This window comes from Tenrec ecaudatus, chromosome 7, assembly GCF_050624435.1.
Source record: "Tenrec ecaudatus isolate mTenEca1 chromosome 7, mTenEca1.hap1, whole genome shotgun sequence".
In the NCBI taxonomy this organism is placed as follows: domain Eukaryota; kingdom Metazoa; phylum Chordata; class Mammalia; order Afrosoricida; family Tenrecidae; genus Tenrec; species Tenrec ecaudatus.
Window position 1 is genome coordinate 154,757,775 of NC_134536.1, and position 23,923 is coordinate 154,781,697.

The following is a 23,923-nucleotide window of genomic DNA, read 5'->3' on the forward strand; positions in this document are numbered from 1 at the left end:
GCCCCCAGGTCCTCCAGGCCCCTCCCGACAGGGCCAGGTCTGGGCGGGGCCGCAAGCCGCAGGGTGCAGGTGGGGAGGGCAGCCAGGCACGTCGGTGACACAGGGGGGGTGGGAAGGGGGGGGTAGGCGCGGCGGCAGGGCCCCGCCCTGGGAAGCAACCGGCCAGGTGTGGCCTCGGCGCCAGTGCCAGCGGGGAGGAGCCTCGCTCGGAAGCCGACCCACACCACCACCCGGGGCCGCCGCTGCCCCTCTGCGCTCCAGCCACCCTCGCAGCCACAGCTCCTTAGCCTGCTCCGCCACCCGCCGGGCGCTCCGCCGGAGCCTTTCCGAGCCCCCGACCTCCACGCTCGGCCACCGGCCGGGGAGCGCGTCCCGGACACACCTCGGCGCCCGCCCCTCCACCTCGGCGATCGCGGCCTTCTCCCGCCGCCCCGGGCTGCCTCCGGCCGCGCCCCCCTCGTATGCCCGGGCGCTGAGCCGCTCTCGCGTGTCCCCGCCGAGATGAGCTGTAACGGGGGCTCCCACCCGCGGATCAACACGCTGGGCCGCATGACCCGCGCCGAGTCCGGCCCCGATCTGCGCTACGAGATGGCCTACGGCGGCGCAGGTGGCGGCGGCGGCGCCACCAACGGCAGGACCTACTGCACGCGGCGCTGCACGGTGGCCGAGGTGAACTCGGACGGCTACTGGTGGGTGTCCTCCTTGGGCAGCGGGAGGGAGGGAAACGGGCTCCCGAAGGAGGCGAGGTCCGTCCCGCCCCGGGATCCAGAAAGCCTCCCCGGTGCGCGGTGCCCGGTGCGCGGCGCGCGCGAAGGTAGTGGGTGCGGACACGATGACTGGGGACTCGGCTTCTCCAGGTTCCCTTCCCGCGAGCTGGCCGGGCCACCGCCGGCCGTTCCAGCCCCGCAGGTGGAGGGCACCCAGGGAGCGCCCCTCTCCCCGGCCGCGCGGATCCCCTTTGTTCGAGCTCCGGGCTTCCCGGGTCGCTTGGTGGGAGTTAGGCCAGGCTCGACGGTTACAGGACAAAAGTCAACCCTGAGCTGGAGCCCAGCGCGAACCCACGACCCTGGCCGGCCGCGCGCTGGCCGCCCTTCCGGGGACCGTGGCTCAGAAAAGGCCGTGGAGCTCCCCGGGGCGCCCCGCTGGAGGTCGCGCGTCTCGCCCTCGCGGGGTCTCGTCTCGAGGGGACCCCGCGCCAGCGCTCCCTTGTCCTCGCCGGTGGCGTTTTCGGGACGGGGCGCGCCGAGCTCTCCCGCCAGCGAGTGCACCGGTCGGACCCTTTGCTCCTTTTGCGAGAAGCACCCTGTGAACGACCCGAGTGCCTTAGTCGCCAGGGTCTTGGCAGGGCCCTTTCCTTTGGAACTGAAGCACCTGGACAAGGGGCAGTGGCGCCCAGGTCGCGCCGACCCACTTTGCGCACTGGGCAGCCAGGCTGTGGGCAGCTGCAGGAGAAGGGCTAGGGCTGGCCTCTCCGGATCTTCTGGGAGCCAGACGGAGGGGGTCATGTGATGGGTGGGGGGTAGATGGTGAACCTGCTCCCCAGATCCCTACTGTGGGTGCCCACGCGAGCCGAGGGAGTTGGCCTGCCAGCGCCTGCCTTTGGGAAGGTCTTCTCACCTGGAGTTTTGAGAAAGGGGCCCCAGGCTCGGATCATTACTGCCTGCGCTATGGCCCGAGTGGTATCACCCAAATACACTTGTTTTGCCAGCAGTTTTGAAGAGACTGCTCCAGTTGCAACCTGCTTTGTGCTCAGATTTGCACACACACCCTGCCACCCCCGCCGCCCCCACCTTAGAGCATCTGAATTTATTTTCACTTTTTGAATTAGGAAAGAATTGTTTCAAAGTCTTAAGTTTGTTTTCCGAACAAAACACAGCTGGGGATTTCCGGGGGGGGGGGGGATGTGCCAAGTAATACAAAGAGAGAGAAGGACATGTTTGGAAGTTCTCATTTTAGTTTGCTTTGAAACGTTGTCAACTTTTTAAATCCAGAACTTACTTTGCAAAACTTCTGTTTTACTATGATTTGAGTGATAGGACTTTTTCCCCCTCCCAGTTTTCCAATATTTGGGAAGCACGTTGTCTTGGGAAGTCACAATTTGCAAGGATTCCTCCATAACTTTTCAGCATTTTAGAAAGCAAGACGTTGTTATTATAAAAATATCTGTTACTCTAGAGCCCCAATCTTTTAACTGAACAGTAACTACTGCTATTGAACATTCTGTCATTTGGTGTACATTTTCTAGAGAATAATATTTAAAATCACTCATCAGTGGAGGAACTACATAAATATAGTTTCTTCCACAGGCACGCTCCCTCCATTTTCCCATTATAGTATTTCCAGTGTGTCTTTCTGAGTTAAAGCTCGCTTATGCACCAGTTAGGCTTTACATCTCTCTGAGCTGGGAAAACAGACTCCAGGGGAAAATGACAGTCTGAGGAAGGGTGTTTTTGCTGCTTATTGTTGATTTTTCCAGGGGAGTGTGAGTCTGATGTCAGAGCTTGAGTGAGCCTCAGAGCATTCCTTCCTGACCCAGGTAATGGAGTCTCCCTCAGCTCCACCCTCTGTCCTGTAGGAACATGCTGATAGGCGGTGACAGGGAGTCTGCCAACCTCTCTGCAGTGAGGAATTAATAAAACACAAAGTCGCTTACAAATGCTGGCGTGTGCATTTTAAAATAACTGACCGAAACTGCAGGGGACATGATCCCACCCTGCTCTTCTATGGAGGGATCTGGGCCTTACAGTCTTTAGGGATCAACTCTCCTGTGCTAAATGAATGCTAAGAATTTCTTAAGCATTTTTTGAACCAACATTTTTCTAAGCACAAAAACCCATATTAAAACTACAGGTTTTAAAAAAAAACCCTACAAGTTTAATGTAAATTTATTTGTTTCCCAAAATGCTTACATAGGTTATTTTAGTGAGGTTAGCACGTGTCCTAGTTCAATTAAGTTGAGTGTGTAGAGACCCTCAAAACTTATGTCTCCTTTTATTTCTTATCCCCCCTTGGTCTGTCCTTTGTGTTAATAATGTTTGGCAGTTTTGTTTTGTTGTTGTTGTTGTTGGGGAGCCAGAGGACAGTACTCTATCTCATTTGTAATTCTCCCTTCTTTTCCCATCCCAATCCTTTGGGACTAATTTAGGCTGGATGAATTCTGAAACTTTTTTCTTTTTAAAGCATTTTATTGAGGACCCTTACAGCTCTTACAACATTCCATACATCAGTTGTATCGAGCATATTTGTACATATGTTGTCATCATCATTTTCTAAACATTTACTTTCTATTTGAGCCCTTGATGTCAGCTCCTCTTTTTCACTCCTCCCCCCCCCCCCCAACTATTTTTTAAAACTTCTCCCCCTGGTCTACTTGACTTTTTGTTACTGTTTGGTAAAAGTTACACTGTTGCCATAGGTATCTATTTGAGAATTTGTACCTTGGGTTTTTCTCATATAGGATATTATACTTACTAATTGTTCTACGGGGTTTCTGAGGTCATAAATCTCATGGAAGCATCTTCCAGAGAGTGACTGGTCAAATCTCTCTTCTGCGGCGGGGCTAGTGGGTTCAGTTAGCAGCCCTGCTGTGCCACCAGGTCTCCTGAGGTAGGGCCAGTAAGCTTCAGAACTACATGATTGCCTGGTTATACTCCTCTACCTATGGCATGACTCGAAAACCAAAATTCATAGGCTGTCTCAGGTATATCTATTTAAAGTTGATTTTAAACTATCGTTTAAAAGAGCATGAGGTGAACAGGTCTGTTGGTGTTGAATTTTAGACTGGAGGGGAGTGCGCTGGATTCCCTCGTGATGCAGGAGCCTCACATTAATGATGAGATGAAAGCATGCCACAATCCCTCTAGCAAGCCCAGCCATGTTGGTTCCGAACAGGAACCCTTAGCTGTGGTCCGGAGCTCAGTTCTCGGGACACTTCTGTAGTGACACGCGATGCATCTTAAATCCATTCGCGTATTCACCATCCATTGAGCATCTCTGTCGGCACTAGGGAGAGATGTGAAGGTGAAAAGATCAGAGGGCGTCAAAGACGTGGTGGGAAAACGGAATGAAAAGAGCATGGGATTTTTCCATGAACTTCTGGAAACTTCCATTGTGTAAGGACTTCTTGAGAGGAGTGTGGATTTTGGTTCTTGAATTTGTGTTCTTTGATGGAAACGAAGTCCATGAGTATCAGCATGCTAAAGGTTGGTGGAACGTACAAGGGGTATAAATGGCTTCAGAGGCGATAATACCTGGGTGGGCGGGTGCTAGAAAACCAAAAGCAAACCCAAGTTCACCGAGTCCATTCGGACTCATGATAGCCTGGTAGGACAGGGTCGAACTGTTCTAGGTGTTTCCAAATCTGTATGGAATCCATCTGTTTGGAAGGAGACGGTCCCATCTGCCTCTCTCAGAGTGGCTGCTGGGCTCAAACCGCCAACCGTGCAGTTAGAGGTGCGCTTAACCACTGTACCACCAGGGCAATCGTGTTGAATTGCACTTGGGAGTATTGCCATTGCCATGGGTGGTTGGACAGAGAGCATCCCTGGTGGAGAGAAGGACATGAGAAACGCTGACCCAAGCCAAAGCCTTGTGGTGCACACCCTCCTTTTGTGAGCATTCACTAAAAGGGGAAGCAGTCAGATAGATGGGTTGGGCCAGGCTGAAGATAGGCTGGGGCCAGAACATCGGAGAAGCTGGATGGCCGTGGTCAGGTGTGTGCAGATGGGAGCCAGTGGATTTGAATCCAGTATACCCCAGTGGCTCAAGCGGGGAAAAATCAAGCCTTACTTGAAAGGGAAGGCGCTCGTAGTTGAGCTCTTGGGCAGGATCTGTGGCGCAGCTTGTGTGAGTAGAGTGGTTTGCCACAGGGATGAGATGGCAGGAAGGAACCAACTTGCACTGGCTACTCAGGGAAGTAATGAAAGTCTGAAGGTCTGAAGGCAGTGAGAAAGTACATCCGGCTTGGGTGGAGTGAGCGCTTCAGTTAAGAACTGGATGGCAGCGTCCAGGGAGAGGCTGAGACAGGCTCTGAGCAGATAGTGCAAACACAGAGCTTTTTCTGGGAAGCAGTTGCATGAAGATACAGCGTATCTTAATACATGGTTGCTACTGTTCCCATGGCTCTTAAACTTGAGAAGTTATATTTCTTCTAAAAATATTAAATCAGCAGTTAACAATAGTAACCTTGCGTTAAACAGCCCTGGTATGCCAAGTATATTATGCATGCCCGCTCAAGCCTCCCAGCAAACTGCCCATTCTACTACTGAAATGACTTGGGAAAGTTTATCCCGACATCGAATGGTTCAGTTAGATTTGAATTCAGTCTACCCCAGTGGCTCAAGAAAAAAAATCAAGCCTTAGTTTATATATATATATATATATATATATATATATATATATATATATACACACATATATATTTTTTCTACTTGAAAATGCTTTTATGAGTTTTGCCTTTTAAGATTCGTTGTATTAGTCCCTGTTCTTGTGAAATATTTATTTCAATATCATCCTATTCCCTTTTTAATACTCATAGAATTTTCATCTGCTTCAGGGGAAGAAACAAAAGCAATATGATGAGGCCAAAGGCCAGCTCACTGTTGGGTAGATACAGTTAACAGAACAAAACCAGCCCCTTTCCTCAAACTACAGGCAGGACATCATAGTATGCAGCTGCCTGAAAGGCCCTGGGGAGGAAAACCGCCTGACACCCTCCCTCATAATACCTCAATGCTGACTTCTCAGGGTGGAGCAAAGCACAGGTTGGGTGTGACTTTGGGAATCTAACTCAACTCTTGGGCAACCAGTCTTTCCAGATTAGGAAGTTCAGGAAGGCTCATCTCAGTCTGAAGATCTTGACACCTGGGTTAGATTGGCTAGACTCAGGGGTCCTGCTGTCTGGAGCAGACCACTGTGGTTCTGATGTGACGTGAGGGTCCCAGAGGAATACCACATGTAGTCAAACACCTCCCACCCCAAACAAGTTGGGCGGTCTAGTCCAAGTTCTTCAAAGCCCTTGTGACTGTGAACATGAGTGTGTTAGTGGGAAGTGGAAACACGTTGGTCCAAGTTTGGACTTGGAATTAAAATGCTTAACCAACCAACAAACATAACACCCCTTACTTCCTCATTTGTCTGGCACCGGAAAAGAAAAGAGTAGCTTTTTTGATAAGAAGACGCCTTGTAAACAATTGAAAAAAACAACAAACAAGCAAAAACCCTTTAGTTACATGGAAGTTTGTACATAGGGATGTAATTCAAATGAGAAATATTCATTTTGTCCTTGAACTTGTGAGGATCAATAGGCAGCCCTGTTTCCTACAGGAAAGGAGGTATCTCCGACTTTTCTTACCCTTTCAATAAACGTTCTGTTAAAATGTATCATCTTTGAATGTCTAAGCTCTTGGAAAGTCATATGAGTAATTTTAGGAAATCCTAAAAATGCTCAACACTTAAACCTCTAATTGCTTCTTTTTCCTCTTTAAAGAGTTTGCTTCTTCCCCCACCCTGAATTTGCTCCAAGATGTCCTTAACAGTACACATGGAGCAAAGATCACAGCACAAAGTTGAAGTGTCAGAATCGGGTACGAGGAGAACAGGGGGCTGGTGGCGCGGTGGGTTAAGCAGTGGGTTGCTAACAGGTTGACAGTGGTTTGAATCCACAGGAGAACCCCATGAAGCAGTTTTGGAGAACAGGGGGCTGGTGGCGCGGTGGGTTAAGCAGTGGGTTGCTAACAGGTTGACAGTGGTTTGAATCCACAGGAGAACCCCATGAAGCAGTTTGACTCTGTCCTAGAGGAGTGGCATGAGTTACAATCCACTGATGGCATTTGTGGGGGTGGGGGGGCTTATGGGGGTAATAATAATATAAGCAGCCATCACAGTGAGCGTTTTCATGTCAGGAGGGCTTCATATGTGTGGTGCGCTGCAGGCATGCCTGGTCCCAGGACGCAGGTGTTCTCCCTCCTCACCTACGCAGGCACTCCACGCAATTGAAGGCACTCGGAGGCAGGTGCAGCAACTTGGTGTGACTGCGCTGTGGGTGGACTTGAGACTGCCTGACTTCAAAGTCTTTATAGGGTTAATCATGTGTCATCAGTTTGCCCTTCTTCAACCCAGTCACCATTGTGAACATCAAGAGAGGGTTGGCTGAATGGAAGGGAACAGGACTCCTATTGAGGGTGCTGCTTCCTAAGCTCCTGGGCAGAGTCAGGGATGGCCTCTCTACAAATCTCTAGGTTTTTAACTTTCTTGTCAGGGTGGGAGTGTGGGGTGGATTCCATCTGTGGGGCAGTTTTTGAAATCAAGGTAATGAGATGCCTGGTAATAGTCTCAGACCAAAGCCTTTTATTTGCCCTGGCTTTTTTTTTCTTTCTGCTTCTTCACTAAGCCAAACAAACATTCATTAAGCACCTTCTCTATGTGAAACCTTGTATTGTTAGCAGGAGCGTGTGGGCGGGACTCATGACTCAGCCTGGGACTTTGCTCTCCAGGAGTCTGGCCCACAGGTGTGTCAATAATGCGTGATGGGCGGAGGCGGTCAGGAGATTGGTTGGGAAAGGGGTGAGTGGACTTTTAGGGGCAAAGGTGTGACCAGGAGGCGACATGGAGCTGCAACTTCTGAAGAGTGGGCAAATGACTTTTCCACTGCTGTTCTGTGTTTCCTGAGTCTTCAAGAAGTGAAAAAAATTTAAGGCAAAATTCACCCTCCCCCCGCCCATTAAAGGGACTCATACAAAATAACAGTTGTGAAAAGGGGGGCATAAAATCACTATGCGTGTGTTCAATAACGAGCGTAGCTTCCTACAGACACTTAATTGTAATTTTCCTCAGCCATTATTCCATGAGCATAAAGGCAAAGAGATCTAAGACACAGGGTTAGTACACCTAGAAGACCCTGTATTGACTGAATAAACAAGAGGAGAAAGACGATGGAAAGAAAGAAAGAAGAGCTCCTTGAAGAGGATTCAAGCCCATTTGGGAAGGAAGTACAGAAAAATAAGCACAGCTAGGTAGCATGGGCTCAGTGTCTAGTGAAGGGCATATAGTTCATAATAAAACTGATAACACAGAGAAACTTTTTAAAGTACTTTTACTTCGTGTAATGCTACTCCTCTGGAAAATATTCCTTTTTTCTCTCTATAATGTTCTTGGCAACAAGTGTTAACCAACTACCTTAAGTTGGCTGATTCTGGAGTCCTGTTCTGTGTGTGTGTGTGTGTGTGTTTTAAGGAAATTGTGTCATTTGAAGGTAGAAATTAAGACAAATCTCTGTACTATTGTTCACGAATTCATGTAGTCCATTCTTGGATTAAAATACAGGATGCATTTTTCCTTTAGCCACTGATAGAGAGATTTTGGTGTAAATGGTTGGAACCATTGCTTGTTTAAACACGTTCAGAATGAACTTTAAAAATATGCTTATGCAAGCAGGTTCTTTGTAGGATGAATCATTTGTCTCTGTGAGTTTGAAGACAAAAGAGAATTTCAAAAAAAAAAAGTTTTAACATTTTAAAGATGAGCCTTACTTTTTTCAAAGACACTTTTGTTGGAGAAGATTGATCTTTTTGATTTATCTGTCCCCAAATAAGTTTTGTTTTTTTAATGCTTCTTTTATTCAAAAAAAGATACATGACTTTTTACCATCTGCCATGCCACTGAAAATAATAAGGCTTAAGGATTGGACACTGAGGCTTGTTAGTACAATTCTTAACGCAGTTTTAAACCTCTGCTTTCATTGTACATATATATCCATATCGAAGATTTCTTTAAAGCTAGGCACTTTGAAGGAGACCTGGTAGCTTAGTGGTTATGCATTGGGCTGCGGCAACTTGCAATATCAGCAGTTTGAGGCCACTGGCACCTCCTTGGGAGAAAGAACTTTCTACTCCTGTTACCATGACAGTCCTGGAAACCCACAGGGACGATTCTGCCCTGCCCTACAGTGTCGATCTCAGTCGATATCAACCGGATGTTAGTGAGTGTGTGCGAGGGACTTCAGAAAGGAGCCCTAGTGGGATAGTGGTTATGTGTGGGGCTGCTAACCACAAGGTCAGCAGTTGGAAACCACCAGCTGCTCTACAGGCGAAGATGAGGCTTTCTGGTCCTGTGAAGATAAACAGTCTCCAAAACTCACCAACCGTTCTACCCGTCCTAGAGGTGGTTATGAGTTGCTATGGACTCAGAGGCAGTGCGTTTGCTGTTTCCTTAAGGGTCTTAAAAAAAAAATCTTTCTACCCTTGTCAAATAAGTACGTTTTTTAAGAGTATTTCTGAATATATGATAACATTTGTCACAGACTTGAGGAGCAGTTTTTAAAAGAGCTGTAGAACCAGCGAGTAGAGGAACCCGCAGATGAGAAAGCAGGCCCAATAAACTTCTGGAAAGTTATTTTGCTTCTTGGAAGAAAAAGAAAAATTTAATTACATAGTCAAAAATATGATCTGATTTACAAAGTTGCAAATTACACCCAACATTAAAAAAAACAACTCATGGCTTACCTGATGAATAATAGACCTGTCTTGTACAGCTAGGGAGGGTCTGGATTTGCCTGACTCCTAATCCTTTCTCCTTGTACTGCCAGTTTGATTTTCTTACAATCGTTCAGGTGGATTCTTTATGGAGCTAAGGAAAGCAAACTGACATTTGAATGTTTATTCATTTTTTAAAAAAATCATTTTTTGGGGGGTGCTTACTGCTCTTATAACATGTCATACATCAATTGTTTCAAGCATATTTGTACATACGTTGTCATCATCATTTTCTAAATATTGGCTTTCTATTTGAGTCCTGGGTATCAGCTCCTCTTTTTCCCCTCCTTACTCCCCTCCCACTGAAGGTGGATTCTCTTTACCTACTCCAGGGGTCCTCAAACTTTTTAAACAGGGGGTCAGTTCACTGTCCCTCAGAGCTGTTGGAGGGCTGGACTCTAGTTAAAAAAAAAAACTATGAACAAATTCCTATGCACACTGTACATATCTTATTTTGAAGTAAAAAAACAGATGGGGCAAAAACACCTGGCAGGCTGGGTAAATGTCCTCAGCGGGCCGCATGTGGCCCGCGGGCCATAGTTTGAGGATACCTGCCCTAGTCATTCACTCTCTATTGGCCTGAATCTTGTGGATTCAGCCATTAGCAAGCTGGTAACCTTCCTCCCCTAGGCTTGGGCAAATGGCATTCTTGACTGTACCTTAAACAGAAGATGATTCTCATGGATAAAAGATAGTCTGTGTATACTTTGCTATAAGACCAAACACGCTCGTGGAAAGTTATGTATAAGATGAAATTGGTTTAGTCAGATTATATTTTCTTATGGGACAATCATATATATATATGACAAAATACCAAAGATTTCATATTTCAGTGTTTCAGCCCTCTAACATTTCATTTTATCACCCTTAAAAAGAATAGATTTCTCTTACCTAGAGAAAGAAAGTAGATGCATGGTTGCCAGGGCTGAAAGAGGTGAGAATTGGTTGCCAGGACTGAAAGAGGTGAGAATTGGGAGTTACTGCTTCCAGGATACAGATTTTTGTTTGGGTTGATGAAAGGAAATTGGAAACCAAACTGTTTTAATGGTTGAACACCCCGCCACCCCGCTCCTTTTTCCTTTCTACCTAATCATTAATCTGTTTATTAAAATGCTAAGCAGGGGACTTTAGTGACTATCAACAATGTATGGCGAATATAGGCAAAGCATAAAGAACTATTTTCTAGTACGTTATTAACAGTTTATGGTTACCTGTTTTTATTTGTTTTCAAGTGTGTGTAGATTCAAAATGTAACCCACCCTCTCTATGTCGGAATGTCTTCTAGCTCTAAGAGTTCTACCTGACTAAACAAAAGTGGAGATGCTCAGTCCACCCATATTTAAAATAGGGTGTTATAAGCCTGTGTTTAATTGCCAAGCTCCCGTTACATTATAGCCGTGGGGTGCAAAGAAGCTGGTGGGGAGCTTTATATTTTGCTGTCAAGTGAATGTGGGGTTATAGATTCCTGCTTAGAAATGTTGCACATACATCTTGGTCTTTTTGCCAGTTTTTGTTGCTGTTTTAGCTTGGTTTTGTACCTTTCATTTGTAGTTTTAGAATAATTTCACACAAAATTTGCAAAGATGGCAGAGAAAGTTCCAGTATACCTCTCATCGCATCTCTTCTATCTGCCTCTGTCTGATAGGTCAGCTTGTGAGAATGTTCACTGCGGTAGTAGTAGCAGAATATGTTACAAGGTCAGAAGTTCAAATCCGCCCGCGGTTCCTTGGGGAAAAGGCATTTTGGTTCTGTGAAGGTATGCAGCCTTCTCCAAAGACTGACAGCTTCTGAAACGCAAGGGGGCAATGCTACTTTTGTCCTATGGGAGTCGATGGGTCAAAACTGACTCACTGGCATTGGGTTTGAGTATATATTATTAAATCATTTTTTTCAACTCTGGCTTTCCATGTGCCACGATTGGCATTCTTTATGGGAATTACCTCCTCAACCAAATGGCTGAACAAAAATTCTAATTTTCGGAATAAGTGTGCTGGCATCCCCAGAGGAAACATTTTGACAAATATAATCACAGAAGAGCTTTCCAGCTCCTTATCCACAGAGAGTTCTAAAGGAGGTTTCTGATTCTCTGTATTTTCCTCCTTTGTTTCTTTCCTCGATTTTACAGTAGGAACGTCTGGGAAAGTGTTCCGATTCTAAGTCCATTGGAATCTTCCACAAGTCAGGACAAGAGATGTGATCTCATTGGCATCAAGGAGTAGGAGGCATGTGCCAGATCTCTGCCGTAACTCTGACTCGCTGGTCGGTTTGGGAGGGGCGGGGTGGGTGGGGTGGGCATCCTAGTTTTGATAGGTGAACGGTTCCGGAGCACGTTGTCTAGGCTTGACCAGAGCAGTAGTTCTCATCACTGGGAGTGGTTCCTCACCCGCAACTCGCTAGTGCTGGCATGTCGGGGAGCTGGCTGGGTGGGAGGAACCCCACAGGTGATAGAAAAAGAAAGTCAGTCTTTCCCATGGTGTGATGGCAAACTCAGACTTGTGTTCAGATTTTCCATCCTGTACTTTTTTTTTTTAACCAGTGACGTTCTTCATTTGAAGCACTCATGCATGTGCACATAAACTCCCATGACAAAATCCAGAACATCAAACAGATCAAAGCAGGCCAGCGTGGTCCTGGGGAAGGGGGCCGGATGGCTCTGAAGCCCCATGGGAACGCTGTCTTCTTGGAGCACACTACAGAGCGCTTTTCTTGAATATTACGTAATTACCGTATATACTCGAATATAAGCCGACCCAAGTATAAGCCGAGGTACCTAATTATTACCTGGGAAACCAGAAAAACTGATTGACCTGAGTATAAGCCTAGGGTGGAAAATGCAGAAGCTATTGGTGAGTTTCAATAATCAAAACAAATGAAAATAAAATGACTAAAAATTGAGACATCAGTGGGGTAATGTATTTAAATATTTATTTTAAATAAAAATATAAATAAAAGGACAACAAGTCATTTAACATTAGTAAAGCAGCACAGGAAGTGGAAAATAGGTTCAACAAAAACAATAAGGTATCAACAATGAAACCTTAAGAGTACAATTCCCTGAGCTCAATCAGCAGCCAAGCTAAAATGTAAAGAGTTAAAATCCTTCAAAACTGGATTCATCATCATCATCAAGATCCCAATGCAGAACTTCAGCTGGTGTGGGGTCATCATAGACGCTGACCTCACTGAGATCGCCGTCATCACCATCACTGCTGTCGTTTTTCATACAAAGCGCAGTCTTCACTGCCATCCATAGCATTACTAATACTACATTTCTGGAAGGCGCGTCACACCATGTCTCCTGGAATGTCTTCCCATGCATCTCGAACCCACTTTGCTATTAACTCTATGTCAGGCTTCATGGGATTTCCTCCTTTTTTTAGTTGGGCTTGACCAGATGACATCCATTTATGCCACTGACCGTGTATAAGCCAAACCCCAGTTTTTCAGCACATTTTTTGTTTTGTTTTTTGTGCTGAAAACTAGGCTTATACACGAGTATATGTGGTAAGTTGTGTTCGTAGGTGCCGTCATGTTGGTTCTGACTCATAACAACCCTATGTACAAACGTGCTTGATACAATTGATGTATGTATGGATTGTGATAAGAGTTATATGAGCCCCCAATAAAGTGATTGAAAACAGAGAGAGAAGTGTGTACCTCAAAGTATGTAATCAATGTCACTGAATTGTACATGTTGAATTGGTGTATCCATTGCTATGCATATTTTTAACAACAAAAATAAATCCATTAATTAAATTACCAAAAATGAGATTTTGAAAACGATGATGGCAACATTGGTACAAGTTTGCTTGATATAGATGATTTATGGATTGTTATATCTGTTAGGGTCCCCAATAAAATGATTAATTAAAAAACAAACGAAACCACCCTATGTACAAGAGAAAGCTCTCTTGAGCATTGAGTTTTGTTTGGAAACCCATTGCTGTGGGGTCGATTCTGACTCTAGCCCACCTGTAGGACAGAGTAGAAAGCAGACATCTTGGTGGTGGATTCAGACCGCACAGTCCGCAGGTGCAGCTCTAGAAGAGGATGCCTGCCCATGAGTTCAAGTCACATATTTTTACCTGTTAGCAGCCTCCCTCACACATAGCCACTGCTTCTGTCTGGGGTCATGTAAAACTTTTGGAAATGCCACCTGGTGATATTTACACAATGTGATGGAGATAACCCCTATCACTGAGTTGTGCGCTTCAAAATCCTTACGATGGTATTTTTGGTTTGCTCTGTATGTTTTACCACATGAAAACACATTTCTCTTTAACTAACTCATGTGAGTTTGTGCTGCCGTCTAATGGATCTTGGGAAACTGAGAAGTAAAACTGCTTTCTAAACCTGGCTACCTTGTAGATTCACGTGCATAGTGGAGCAAAGGAAGCTGCCGGAGGCATCTCATTTTTTGAACTCTGGACAATCTACTTTCCTCTCTCGCACTACCTTGCTTTCAGGCTCCTGCCAGGCTTCTTTCACCTCAGCACACATTTTGATGAGGATCCGCGTAGAGAAAAATATTTATTAGAATCATTTTGAGAGGAAACCAACTAAACAGCATCCGCTGCCGTGGGTTGATCCCCACTTACAGCGACCCAAGGCAAGTTTTGCGTGGCCTTCTCTCATCTTGTCCCCACAGAACAGCTGGTAGGTTTGCACCAGTGCCTCTCAGGTTAGCAGCGCACCAGCAAGGATCCAGAGGCTTGTTTTACCGGAAAAGTATTTACGTTTCCATCACCGTCCTCTTACCAATCCTTTGTTTGTTTGGGCCATTGCTGTCTTTTGCTATGATTGCAGAAATACTGGTGTGGAGTGAGTTTACCCCTCATCACCCACTTTCCCCTTCAGTCAGATGTGCCAGGGACATTGTCCTGCCTCCCTCTGGTTGGCTTGGTAGCATAGGGTGATGCTGAAACCAAATCTACAGAAGCTGAAATAGTCGTGCACCATTTTGGAAAACGTACTTTTACAACTTGAAATTAAAAGGGAAATGGATTGAATGTTGAACTCCCCTCCGGTTTTTTTCAATGGGACTAATTAATAACATTCTAATAATGTTTAGTAGATTAGGAAATAGTATTATACCAATTCTTGATTTCTTGCTTTTGGGGCCTGTACTGTGGTTATATGAGTGAGTGTCCCTTACACACTTAAGAATTTGGAGGTCAAGAGGAATGATTATGCTGGTTCAATATATACACACACATAAATAGGCATGTGTACATGTTCAGTATATACACACACATAAATAGGCACGTGTACATGTTCAATATACACACACATAAACAGACACGTGTACATGTTCAGTATATACCCACACATAAATAGGCACATGTACATGTTCAATATATACACACACATAAATAGGCATGTGTACATGTTCAGTATATACCCACACATAAATAGGCATGTGTACACGGACAGGAGAGAGCGGTGAAACACACACGGCCTTTGGTGAATCCATGTGAAAGGTATGTGAGTTCAGGAATGAAAGATACAGAAGGCCGGCAATGCTTTTGTTCCGTTTCTGTAACTCTTTGGAAAGTATGAGATTATTGTAGCAATAGATACAGGTCTTTTCACAGCTGCTTTCCCTGTGTTTTCTGCCGTAGTCAAACTGGCACGCTGTCTCGGCACCAGAACCAGAACACCATCCAGGAGCTGCTGCAGAACTGCGCGGATTGCCTGATGCGGGCGGAGCTGATTGTGCAGCCTGTGAGTTGTCATTGTTCTGGTCAGTTCCCTCAGTCCTTGTCCTGCCCAGCACCAGATCTTGTTCCTTGCTGGCTTAGACTCACCTGGTGTTGACCAATCCATTCTTATACGATGACCTCATTCACATAGCTCACTAATCCTTTTCAAAACAGACAGAGTAGGCTGTGTGTCCTCTCAGCCTACTTGTGATGTGGGTTTAACAATGGGAAGCAGTCCTCACACAAAGTTATTGTTTTTCTCCCAACAACTATTTACCCTACAAATTGCCACCTGGTGGGAATGGCACTCACCTATTGTTATTGATGTGAGTTTGTAATACTTTCTCTTCTTAGACATGCCACCTGATGCGTTCATGTCATTGGGTTGTGATATAAACAATCTATTAAATAGGACTCCCCCCCCCCAGAAAGAATGGCCATGTTGGGGGTAGGGGGAAAAGGACAACTGCATTTGAGAAACATTACAATGTGGGGAAATACACATTTGAAAATTAAAGGAATGTTTGTGTAGGGCCTCATGGTTTTTCTTGTGATAGAGCCCTCTTAGGAGTTCCTTAAATTTAGAAGTCATAGGTTTCGTTATGTAAAACACCGCAGCATTCGCATCTGGCTTCGAGTTTGCTAACTACACGTAAAAGCATGTTGAGGCCATGGTACCTCTACTGTCGCTCCCTGAGTTGGGTCTTTCTGCTTTAGGAATGTAGCCCCCCATCTCCCAAACGCAGAGGTGAACGTAGGAGTAGACCTGGAGCCGGTCTCTCCTCAAAGCACCCCCAGGAAAGAGTTGGTCTGTATTTGAAGCAGGCTCTTTATGGACTCTTGGGAGATGATCCAATGACCCCGTTTCCTAACTTTAGATATTGTGTGAATTCTGGTCCCAGGTGATTTCATCCAGTTAAAAAACAAACAAACTCGACTTTTTAACAATTTATTAGGGGCTCATACAACTCTTATCACAGTTCATACATATACATACATCATTTGTATAAAGCACATCTGTACAGTCTTTGCCCTAATCATTTTTTTTCTCCTCTTTTCTTTTTTTACATTTTATTAGGGACTCATACAACTCTTATCACAATCCATACATATACATACATCAATTGTATAAAGCACATTCATACATTCCCTGCCCCAATCATTCTCAAAGCATTTGCTCTCCACTTAAGTCCTTTGCATCAGGTCCTCTTTTTTTTTTCCCTCCCTCCCCTCTGCCCCCTCCCTCATGTGCCCTTGGTAATTTATACATCGTTATTTTGTCAGGGCTCAGTATTTTTAATATGCACATGGAGCTATTCTCTCTAGTGTGATGTCTGTTGTCCTTTATGTGAATTCTTTCCCGTAGGAGCTGAAATATGGAGATGGACTACAGCTTGCTCGGAGTAGGGAGCTGGACGAATGCTTTGCCCAGGCCAACGACCAGATTGAAGTCACCGACAGCCTGATCAGAGAGATGCGGCAAATGGGCCAGCCCTGTGATGCTTATCAGAAACGGTAGGGCCAATAGAGAGTGTGGGTTTAGGCCAACTTCAGGAAGAGGAATGCAGCAAGCCCGGTTAGACTCCAGTCCTGTGAGCCAAGTCCCCTTCCATGGGAGCACAAACACTTCCAGGGAAAGGCTCACTCTTAGATATTTTGTGACTGTGTATCTCTGATATAAATTATCAAGGGTTCAGGGGAGGGGAGCTGGGAGGGAGGAGAAAATTGAGGAGCTGATACCAAGGGCTCAAGTAGAAAGCAGGTGTTTTGAGAATGATGATGGCAACCTATGTACGGATGTGCTGGACACACATGATGTATGTAGGGATTGTGAAAAGAGTTGTATGAGCCCCTAATAAAATGATTAAAAACAAAACAAAAAAGTGGACCCAAATCACCACTTTCGTACTTTGTGAGATCGGGAAGCTGCCATGAAAGAAATGGAACAGGCCTGTCCCCAAGGGGTGTGTGTGTGTGCGCGCGCGCCCGCACGCACGTGTGCACTCGTCTTTTGATGGGCTGAGTGTGTCCTGGGAGCAGTGTTTTTAAGGGATACTAACTGTAGTACTTTCATGTGGGGGGAAAGAAAGGCCAGTGGCCTTGCCTTTGACTTTGCAGACCCGCGTAGCAAATCAAGCTTCATTTAATGGACACACAAAGAGGCCTTTCCCCTTGGTAACTCACGCGTTCAATCCAGGGATGTATGGTCTACTTTTGTTCTTAGGGTGCCCAGGGTACTAGGAAGAATTTTCAAGAGGCAGCACATGATAAAGAGAAAAAAGCACTAGCCGCCAACGTAAGATCCACGTGTGTGTTTTCAAGATTCCTGAGTCAGCATGCTGAAAAGTCTTCAAAGTGCCTCAAGGCGGACTCAAAAAAAAAAAAGGGATTAATGCCCAGAATATGTTTTCCTGGGAGATTTTTGCTCCAACGGTGTAATGATGTGTCTTCCCTTTCAGACTGCTTCAGCTGCAGGAGCAAATGCGGGCCCTTTACAAAGCCATCAGCGCCCCTCGGGTCCGGAGGGCCAGCTCCAAGGGAGCCGGAGGGTACACTTGCCAGAGCGGCTCCGGGTGGGATGAGTTCACCAAGAGGCTCACCAGCGAGTGTCTGGGGTGGATGCGACAGCAGAGGGTAAGCAGTCCCGGAGGGCCAAGTGATGATTCTCAACAGCCCAAGTCTGCGTGTAGACCATGCCAGGTGTGTAGACCATGGCACATGAACCCAACGTTGCCTGGTCACACGGGGAACCACAGCTTAGCAGGATCAGTTAAGTGTTCCTCATTTGTTTGAAAATTAGCTTCTAACTGGAAATGAATGAACCGCAGACGGTTTTCCGAGTCGACGTGAGCTCTCCATTTTCAGTGGCTGACACACTTCTCTGACACACATGGAGTTGCCCTGAGACCCGGTGTCTGCATACTTGAGATGCCAGACTCCATTCCAGGAGGGGGCTTCGAAGGTTGGTGCTTTGCTTAGGTCACAAGCACAGCATTCTTTAATTCCTTCTGCTGTTGGTCATAATTGATATTTAAAAAAACCAAGTGTGTATTGCATGAAAACTTTATGACTTTTTCCTTTTCATTTAAATAAACTCCAAGGTAACTGGACTTATTTTTTAAAAGAGCATAGAAAAATGGAATTGGGAAGTAATGGAATTTTTCCATGAGCTCTTTGAAGCCCCCTCATCTGGCATCAGAAAGCTGGGCATTATACAACTTGAATTTCTACAATAATGGCAGAGTAAGTGGAAGGTCATGGAGATGTTCCCTTGGGGTCACCAATGATGAGCATGCTCAATTGTAGGCTGATGATGAGATGTTGGGGTTCACCCAGAGGCTCCTGGAAAAGAAGACCTGCCACTTCTAAAACCATCCACCCTTCGAAATGCAGAGCTCAGGTCTGCTGAGATCCTAGGGTTGCCAGGAGTCCCGGGTTGGCAACTGGAAACACTCAGATATCTTGGCCTGAAAGTCACAAAGTCAAACCCAGTGGTATCTGCCAGAAATCATGCACCGTATGTCCCTTACTACCTCTCCTCATGTGGCACCTCCAGGACTACCTTTCTGTTTGTCCAGAAAAGAGGTCTTCTTAGACCCCACCTGCATATGTTTGATTTGACCATTAATCAGGCTTCGTTTTCCATGTGTCTCTGGGACTCCGCCCCCCCCCATTGTTTTATAGTCAGACTGGATCACACAGTGAACAGGTGCAGTTTGTGAATGAATTTTGAACACCTAACTCGTCTTGTTCACAGCAGGGAAATCCATTTGGGGGAATTTTGTGTGCTAAAAAAATTCCATTCTCTTGAAGTACAACTGACCTCATAGGTGTTGCTGATAGGCACTTTGGGTGGGGGACGGGGAAGACGAGGAACACTGGGGAAGCTTACTAAGAATGTCACCAAGTTGGAGCTGCTATGAACCACAGTGAAACTGGATAATCTGGTTGGGGCTCACTGGCCGGCTCCCTTGTGTTTTTGAAGTGTCAGTTGTCTGCTTGTGCAATCACGTCATCACTAGCGTGGGAGTGAAGTAAAGTAATGGCCATGAAAGTCTATGCTGGTCCTTTCCCTGGAATTAGAGTTTCCTCCATGTATTTTGGAATCCTAATGGTTGCTTTGTTGTTTTATGTAGTCATTAGGTGCCTTAATGAACGGGTAGCTGTTGAAATGTGTCATGATCACATAGACGGGACTTTTATCATGCAAACCTGATCTGCTCCTTGTGACCCTGCTTCAGAGGGCAGTGAGCCTGATAAGCTGTGGTCAGACCCTTTGCTGGGGGCTGCCCCTGCCGTTGTAAGACAGCTTGGTCCCTGTTGGAGCAATTTCCCAGTGGCTCTCAGGTTTCCCAACCATCTGACCATGCTTGTGTGTGTCTTTCCCACATGGCGAGGACCTGGTGTACTAGTCATTCACCGATAGGGTTAGAATCTCCCCCATTTATTATAAAGACGATCTCATAATCTGATGAAGGAGCCCTCACGGTGCAGTGGATTAAGATTTGGGCTGCTAACTGCAGGGTCGGCCGTTCAAACTCACCAGTCAATCCATGGGAGAAAGATGAGTCTGTCTGCCTCTGAAACCCTAGCGAGCAGCTCTGCTCCATCCTGGAGGATCCCAGTGAGTTGGGAGTCCACTCAATGGCAGCGGGAACACTATTACGAGAAGATTGTTTTCACCCGGGGAGTGCAAATTGTTAACACACGTTGCCATTTAACAGGAAAGTTGAAGTTTCAAGTCTACTCAGAGGCACCTCCGAAGAAAGGCCTGGCAAGCTAGTCCTTAAAAAAAATCAGCTATTGCAAACCCTTGGGGCACAGTTCTACCCTGATTTGGGATGGACTCATTGCAAAGTATAAAATACAATGACAGAAAGTCAATGGGAAAGAGGAGACGTGTCCGTTGACTACTGGAAACCTCTTCACTTTCCCTTCTAATCTGGGAGCACGTGTTTCCGGAGCACTTTATATGCATGGGGACTGGGCCAGAAATGGAGCGTTCAAGATGAGGCTCCACACTCCTAAAAGAGCTTATAAATCTCTGATTTCAGTCTCACTTGCCCTGTAGGAGCTGTGATAAGACCTTGTTTAGTTAGGCGTGGGAGCACGAGCTCCAGTCATGGCAGAGTGGAGCGTGCAGAGGAAGATATGCAGGGTGACTGGGCTTTCCCTGCTGTCTAAAACGACCTTTGATGTACCAAATTAGCGATGTCATAGCCCCTAACTTCTTCTTAGTCAGTAATGAACAGCTACATAAAATGACAGCTCATCGCGTGTCATTTCCTATCTACCTGTTGGCTGTAGCTCTGTCGGCATACCTTGTCGCAAAGGCTCCTGTGTTTAACTTTCAGAAAATGGTATTAGCTGGTGGACTCCATTCTACGTCCTGGTAAAAACCTCAGATACACTTGATGAGACACAGAGCCTTTTAGGCAGCTCCTGGCTTGGAAGCCCTCTAAAGATGTTCTATTATGGACTTCTGGTTTGCTCTCAGATTTTTGCCAACCCCTTCCTCCCTGCCCCTTCCCAGGCAGCATCTGCATTCTTTATTTCACTCCCAGGAGACTGAGAATCAGTGCTGGGCGATAAAGGGGGCCGTGTCCCCAGGCACACCGTCAACAGACAAGCACACAGCTCTCTTGTCCAGGCTTTGTTTAGTGTCCCTGACTTGTGTTTCTGCTGATAGGAGGGTCAGATACTATCGGCTGGGCTGGTAATGAGGGTCCTCCTGGACCCTCTAAGGTTACACCTGTCCGGTTGTTTCTGAGTTTCTGGTTGAAAGCATAGAGGAACACAGAAGAGACGGGTCAAAGTCCCTGGTGACTCCTAGTTGTCCGATTCTGAGATGACGCCCCTTTTTGAAGGCCTGCCAAGTCCTTGTGGCCCAGAACAATGTGTTATTATGTTCTTGCTGCAATGTCACACTGGAATGCCTGCCCTTGGTGAGCCCGAGAGATGACACAGGTGCCTTAGGAATTTACATACGCTCTTGCAACCGAGATGTGAAATTATTGACTTGCCACATTGTGAACTTTGTGGAGTCATAGCTTTAATTCCTGTTATGAATTTAGCGTCCAGGACACTCAAGTCATCGAGTTAGCCTGATTAAATAATAATAACACCTAACACAAACCCACAATGTTAACACTTGCCAATATTAACTTAAATGAAAACCTTGAGCGTTCATAGTAACTTCTCTTTGGAAATAGGCCCTCGGGATTTTTTGTGTGTCTGACAGCACTCTCATAATTGAGAACAACACTATCAGTCCCCTGAAGGAGACAAATACTAAGCGCTGGGTTTTGGAAAATCAACAATTGTGTCGATTGAGACGCAGACAATGAAAAATACTGTCAGGTTGGCCACTTCTGTTTGGGAAACAGTATGTGATTGAGCTTAATGCATTTTTATGACTGTTCTTCAATGAGTAACGTGTTTTTAAATGAGCAAAGAAGCCTCCATCATTGTTTATATAAAACCGTTACATACATGCAACACACATACACTATCTGTACACACCCACACTTGCATGTGCATACCTAGATTTAAAATTTTTTTCATTCAAAGGACATTCTCCTTTGATTTCAAGGGTGCAAGTTAGGCTGGGGTTCAACAATTCAGGAAAGTCCTTGGCCAGCTTCTTCGGCTACCTGCGAATCCTGAACCTTTAAACAATATTGTGGCTAGAAGTGCACTGAGTGCTCCATCAGAGGCAGAGCTCTTTCTGCGCCCTGGTGCTTGGAGCCCCCGAAGCCTTCAACAGGTAAGCCAGGAGCCAAGGAACGGTGCTGTAATGTCTCTGTCTCTCCCTCGCTCCCTCCCTCCCTCCCTTCACAGACAGAGATGGACCTGGTGACCTGGGGTGTGGACCTGATGTCCGTGGAGCAGCACATCAACAGCCACAGGGGCATTCACAACGCCATCGGGGACTATCGCTGGCAGTTAGACAAAATCAAGGCTGACTTGGTAAGTACAATGCACCCTTTTAGAGCCCCTCACAAGGGTTTTTGGAGGAGAGTGCAATGACTCTCTAGCCCAGGCAGTTTTGTCTGAAACACTCATCAGTTCTTCCTTTCCCGGGAGACTGGGGATTTTTGGAAAACCCCCGTCTCATAAATGCGGAAGTGGGATGGGGCGGGCCCACGGTAGATTGCACTGAGGTTGGAGAAAGGAGTTGAACAGAAGACTCAGGCACACACAATCTCCCCTTGCTGTGATGTTTGGCAGATTGTAGACTCTGTTCTTCTGTTGTTGTAAGAAGCAGAGCAGCTCCCTTAACTGGGAAACAGTGACAACCATGTAGCTTCTTGGTCATTGGTGAATCCTTTCCCTGGTGGTCTTTCAAATGTCTTGCTACTACTCAGGTTTCACCTTAACACTTTAATGTAAGAACAATAAAGAACAGAAGCAGATGAGAAACTGAGTCTAAGAGAATTAACAGCACACAGGTCTGCTGTTAATTGGCTAGTTTCCTTCCAGATCCTCTGTCCACTCCCTACTGCTTTTGTTGTTAGTGCCCCCCCCCTTTAAGTCAATGCCTTTTTAAACATAGGCTCAAGCCACTGATCCCCCGTTCTTCATCCAGCTTTTTGGGACTTATCCTTGCCTCTCCGGGGATGTATCCTGGGGGTACCTCAAAGGTTTGTGCTTGCTTATTCATATATAAAGTTGGCAGTGCAAACCTCCCCAGTGGCACTGCAGAAGAAAGGCCTGGCTTCCATAAAGATTACCACCAATAAAACCCTACGGGGCATTTGTGCTGCGTGACATGTGGGCTTGTCATGTGAGTCAGAACTGAGTTCCTGCCAGTGTTTTCTTGTCTTTCTTTCCAAGTGGCCAGCCAATACCGCCCGCCCTTATTCCTCTATGATTTAGGGAATCTCAAGTCCCATGTTAGACTTTTTAATTTTGTCATATCGGATCTTTAAGCGACACTTCTAGTCCCCTCCATTGTGGTGGTCACTTTAGCACAGCGGTTCTCCACCTGTGGGTCACGACCCCTTTCACAGGGGCCTCCCGATTCAGAGCAGTAGCAAAATTACAGTTATGAAGTAACAGCAAAAATAATTTTATGGTTGGGGGGGGGTCCCCACAACATGAGGGACTGTATTAAAGGGTTGCAGCTTTAGGAAGGTTGGGAAGCACTGCACTGGCAGCTAGTGAGGGCTTACCTTTGCGAAGATCCTGGCAGGTGAGAGAGCTCCTGGAGCAAGCACCTCGTTGTATTGGGGAGAGCAGAGGTTGATCTTTCTATACAAGCCTACTCAGGGACTGAAATCCTTACTTTTGGTCTTCCAGCGGGAAAAATCTGCCATCTACCAGTTGGAAGAAGAGTATGAAAATCTGCTGGTAAGTGCGCTTTTCCTGAAGCCCATGCTCAGTCCTGTCACGCACGGACTGCCCCTGGCTGCGGGGCCCTTGCCCTGCACCTGTTGGAAGGACAGGCACTCAGGTGCTTCTGGATGCTGAGTTCCCTTTGCCTGCACCTCTCACGATTCCATTCGCCAGTGCCACATAAAAGAACTGACTAAACACTGTTAGTTTCATGTAACTTTTCCACTTGTGAATTGCAGCCTGGTGTGTCTTCGGTAGAGGGTTAGCAAACTACCACAGAGCCCCTGTAGCAAGTGCCTGATCCATAAGGACAGTAGATAGCTCCTTCCTTGTTTGCTCAGGTATCCATACCTG

General features: G+C 46.1%; 1 protein-coding gene across 1 annotated transcript in view; it reads left to right on the forward strand.

The window, feature by feature from the left end:
* The first annotated feature begins 325 nt into the window (after nucleotides 1-325).
* Nucleotides 326-23,923, forward strand: part of DSP (desmoplakin) — a 49,965-nt gene continuing 26,367 nt past the window's right edge. The window contains exons 1-6 of the mRNA XM_075555274.1: nucleotides 326-689; nucleotides 15,152-15,254; nucleotides 16,599-16,747; nucleotides 17,692-17,866; nucleotides 22,073-22,201; nucleotides 23,534-23,584. Of these exons, the coding sequence (XP_075411389.1) occupies nucleotides 502-689; nucleotides 15,152-15,254; nucleotides 16,599-16,747; nucleotides 17,692-17,866; nucleotides 22,073-22,201; nucleotides 23,534-23,584 (795 nt within the window). The 5' untranslated portion in view covers nucleotides 326-501. The remainder of the gene's footprint in view (nucleotides 690-15,151; nucleotides 15,255-16,598; nucleotides 16,748-17,691; nucleotides 17,867-22,072; nucleotides 22,202-23,533; nucleotides 23,585-23,923) is intronic.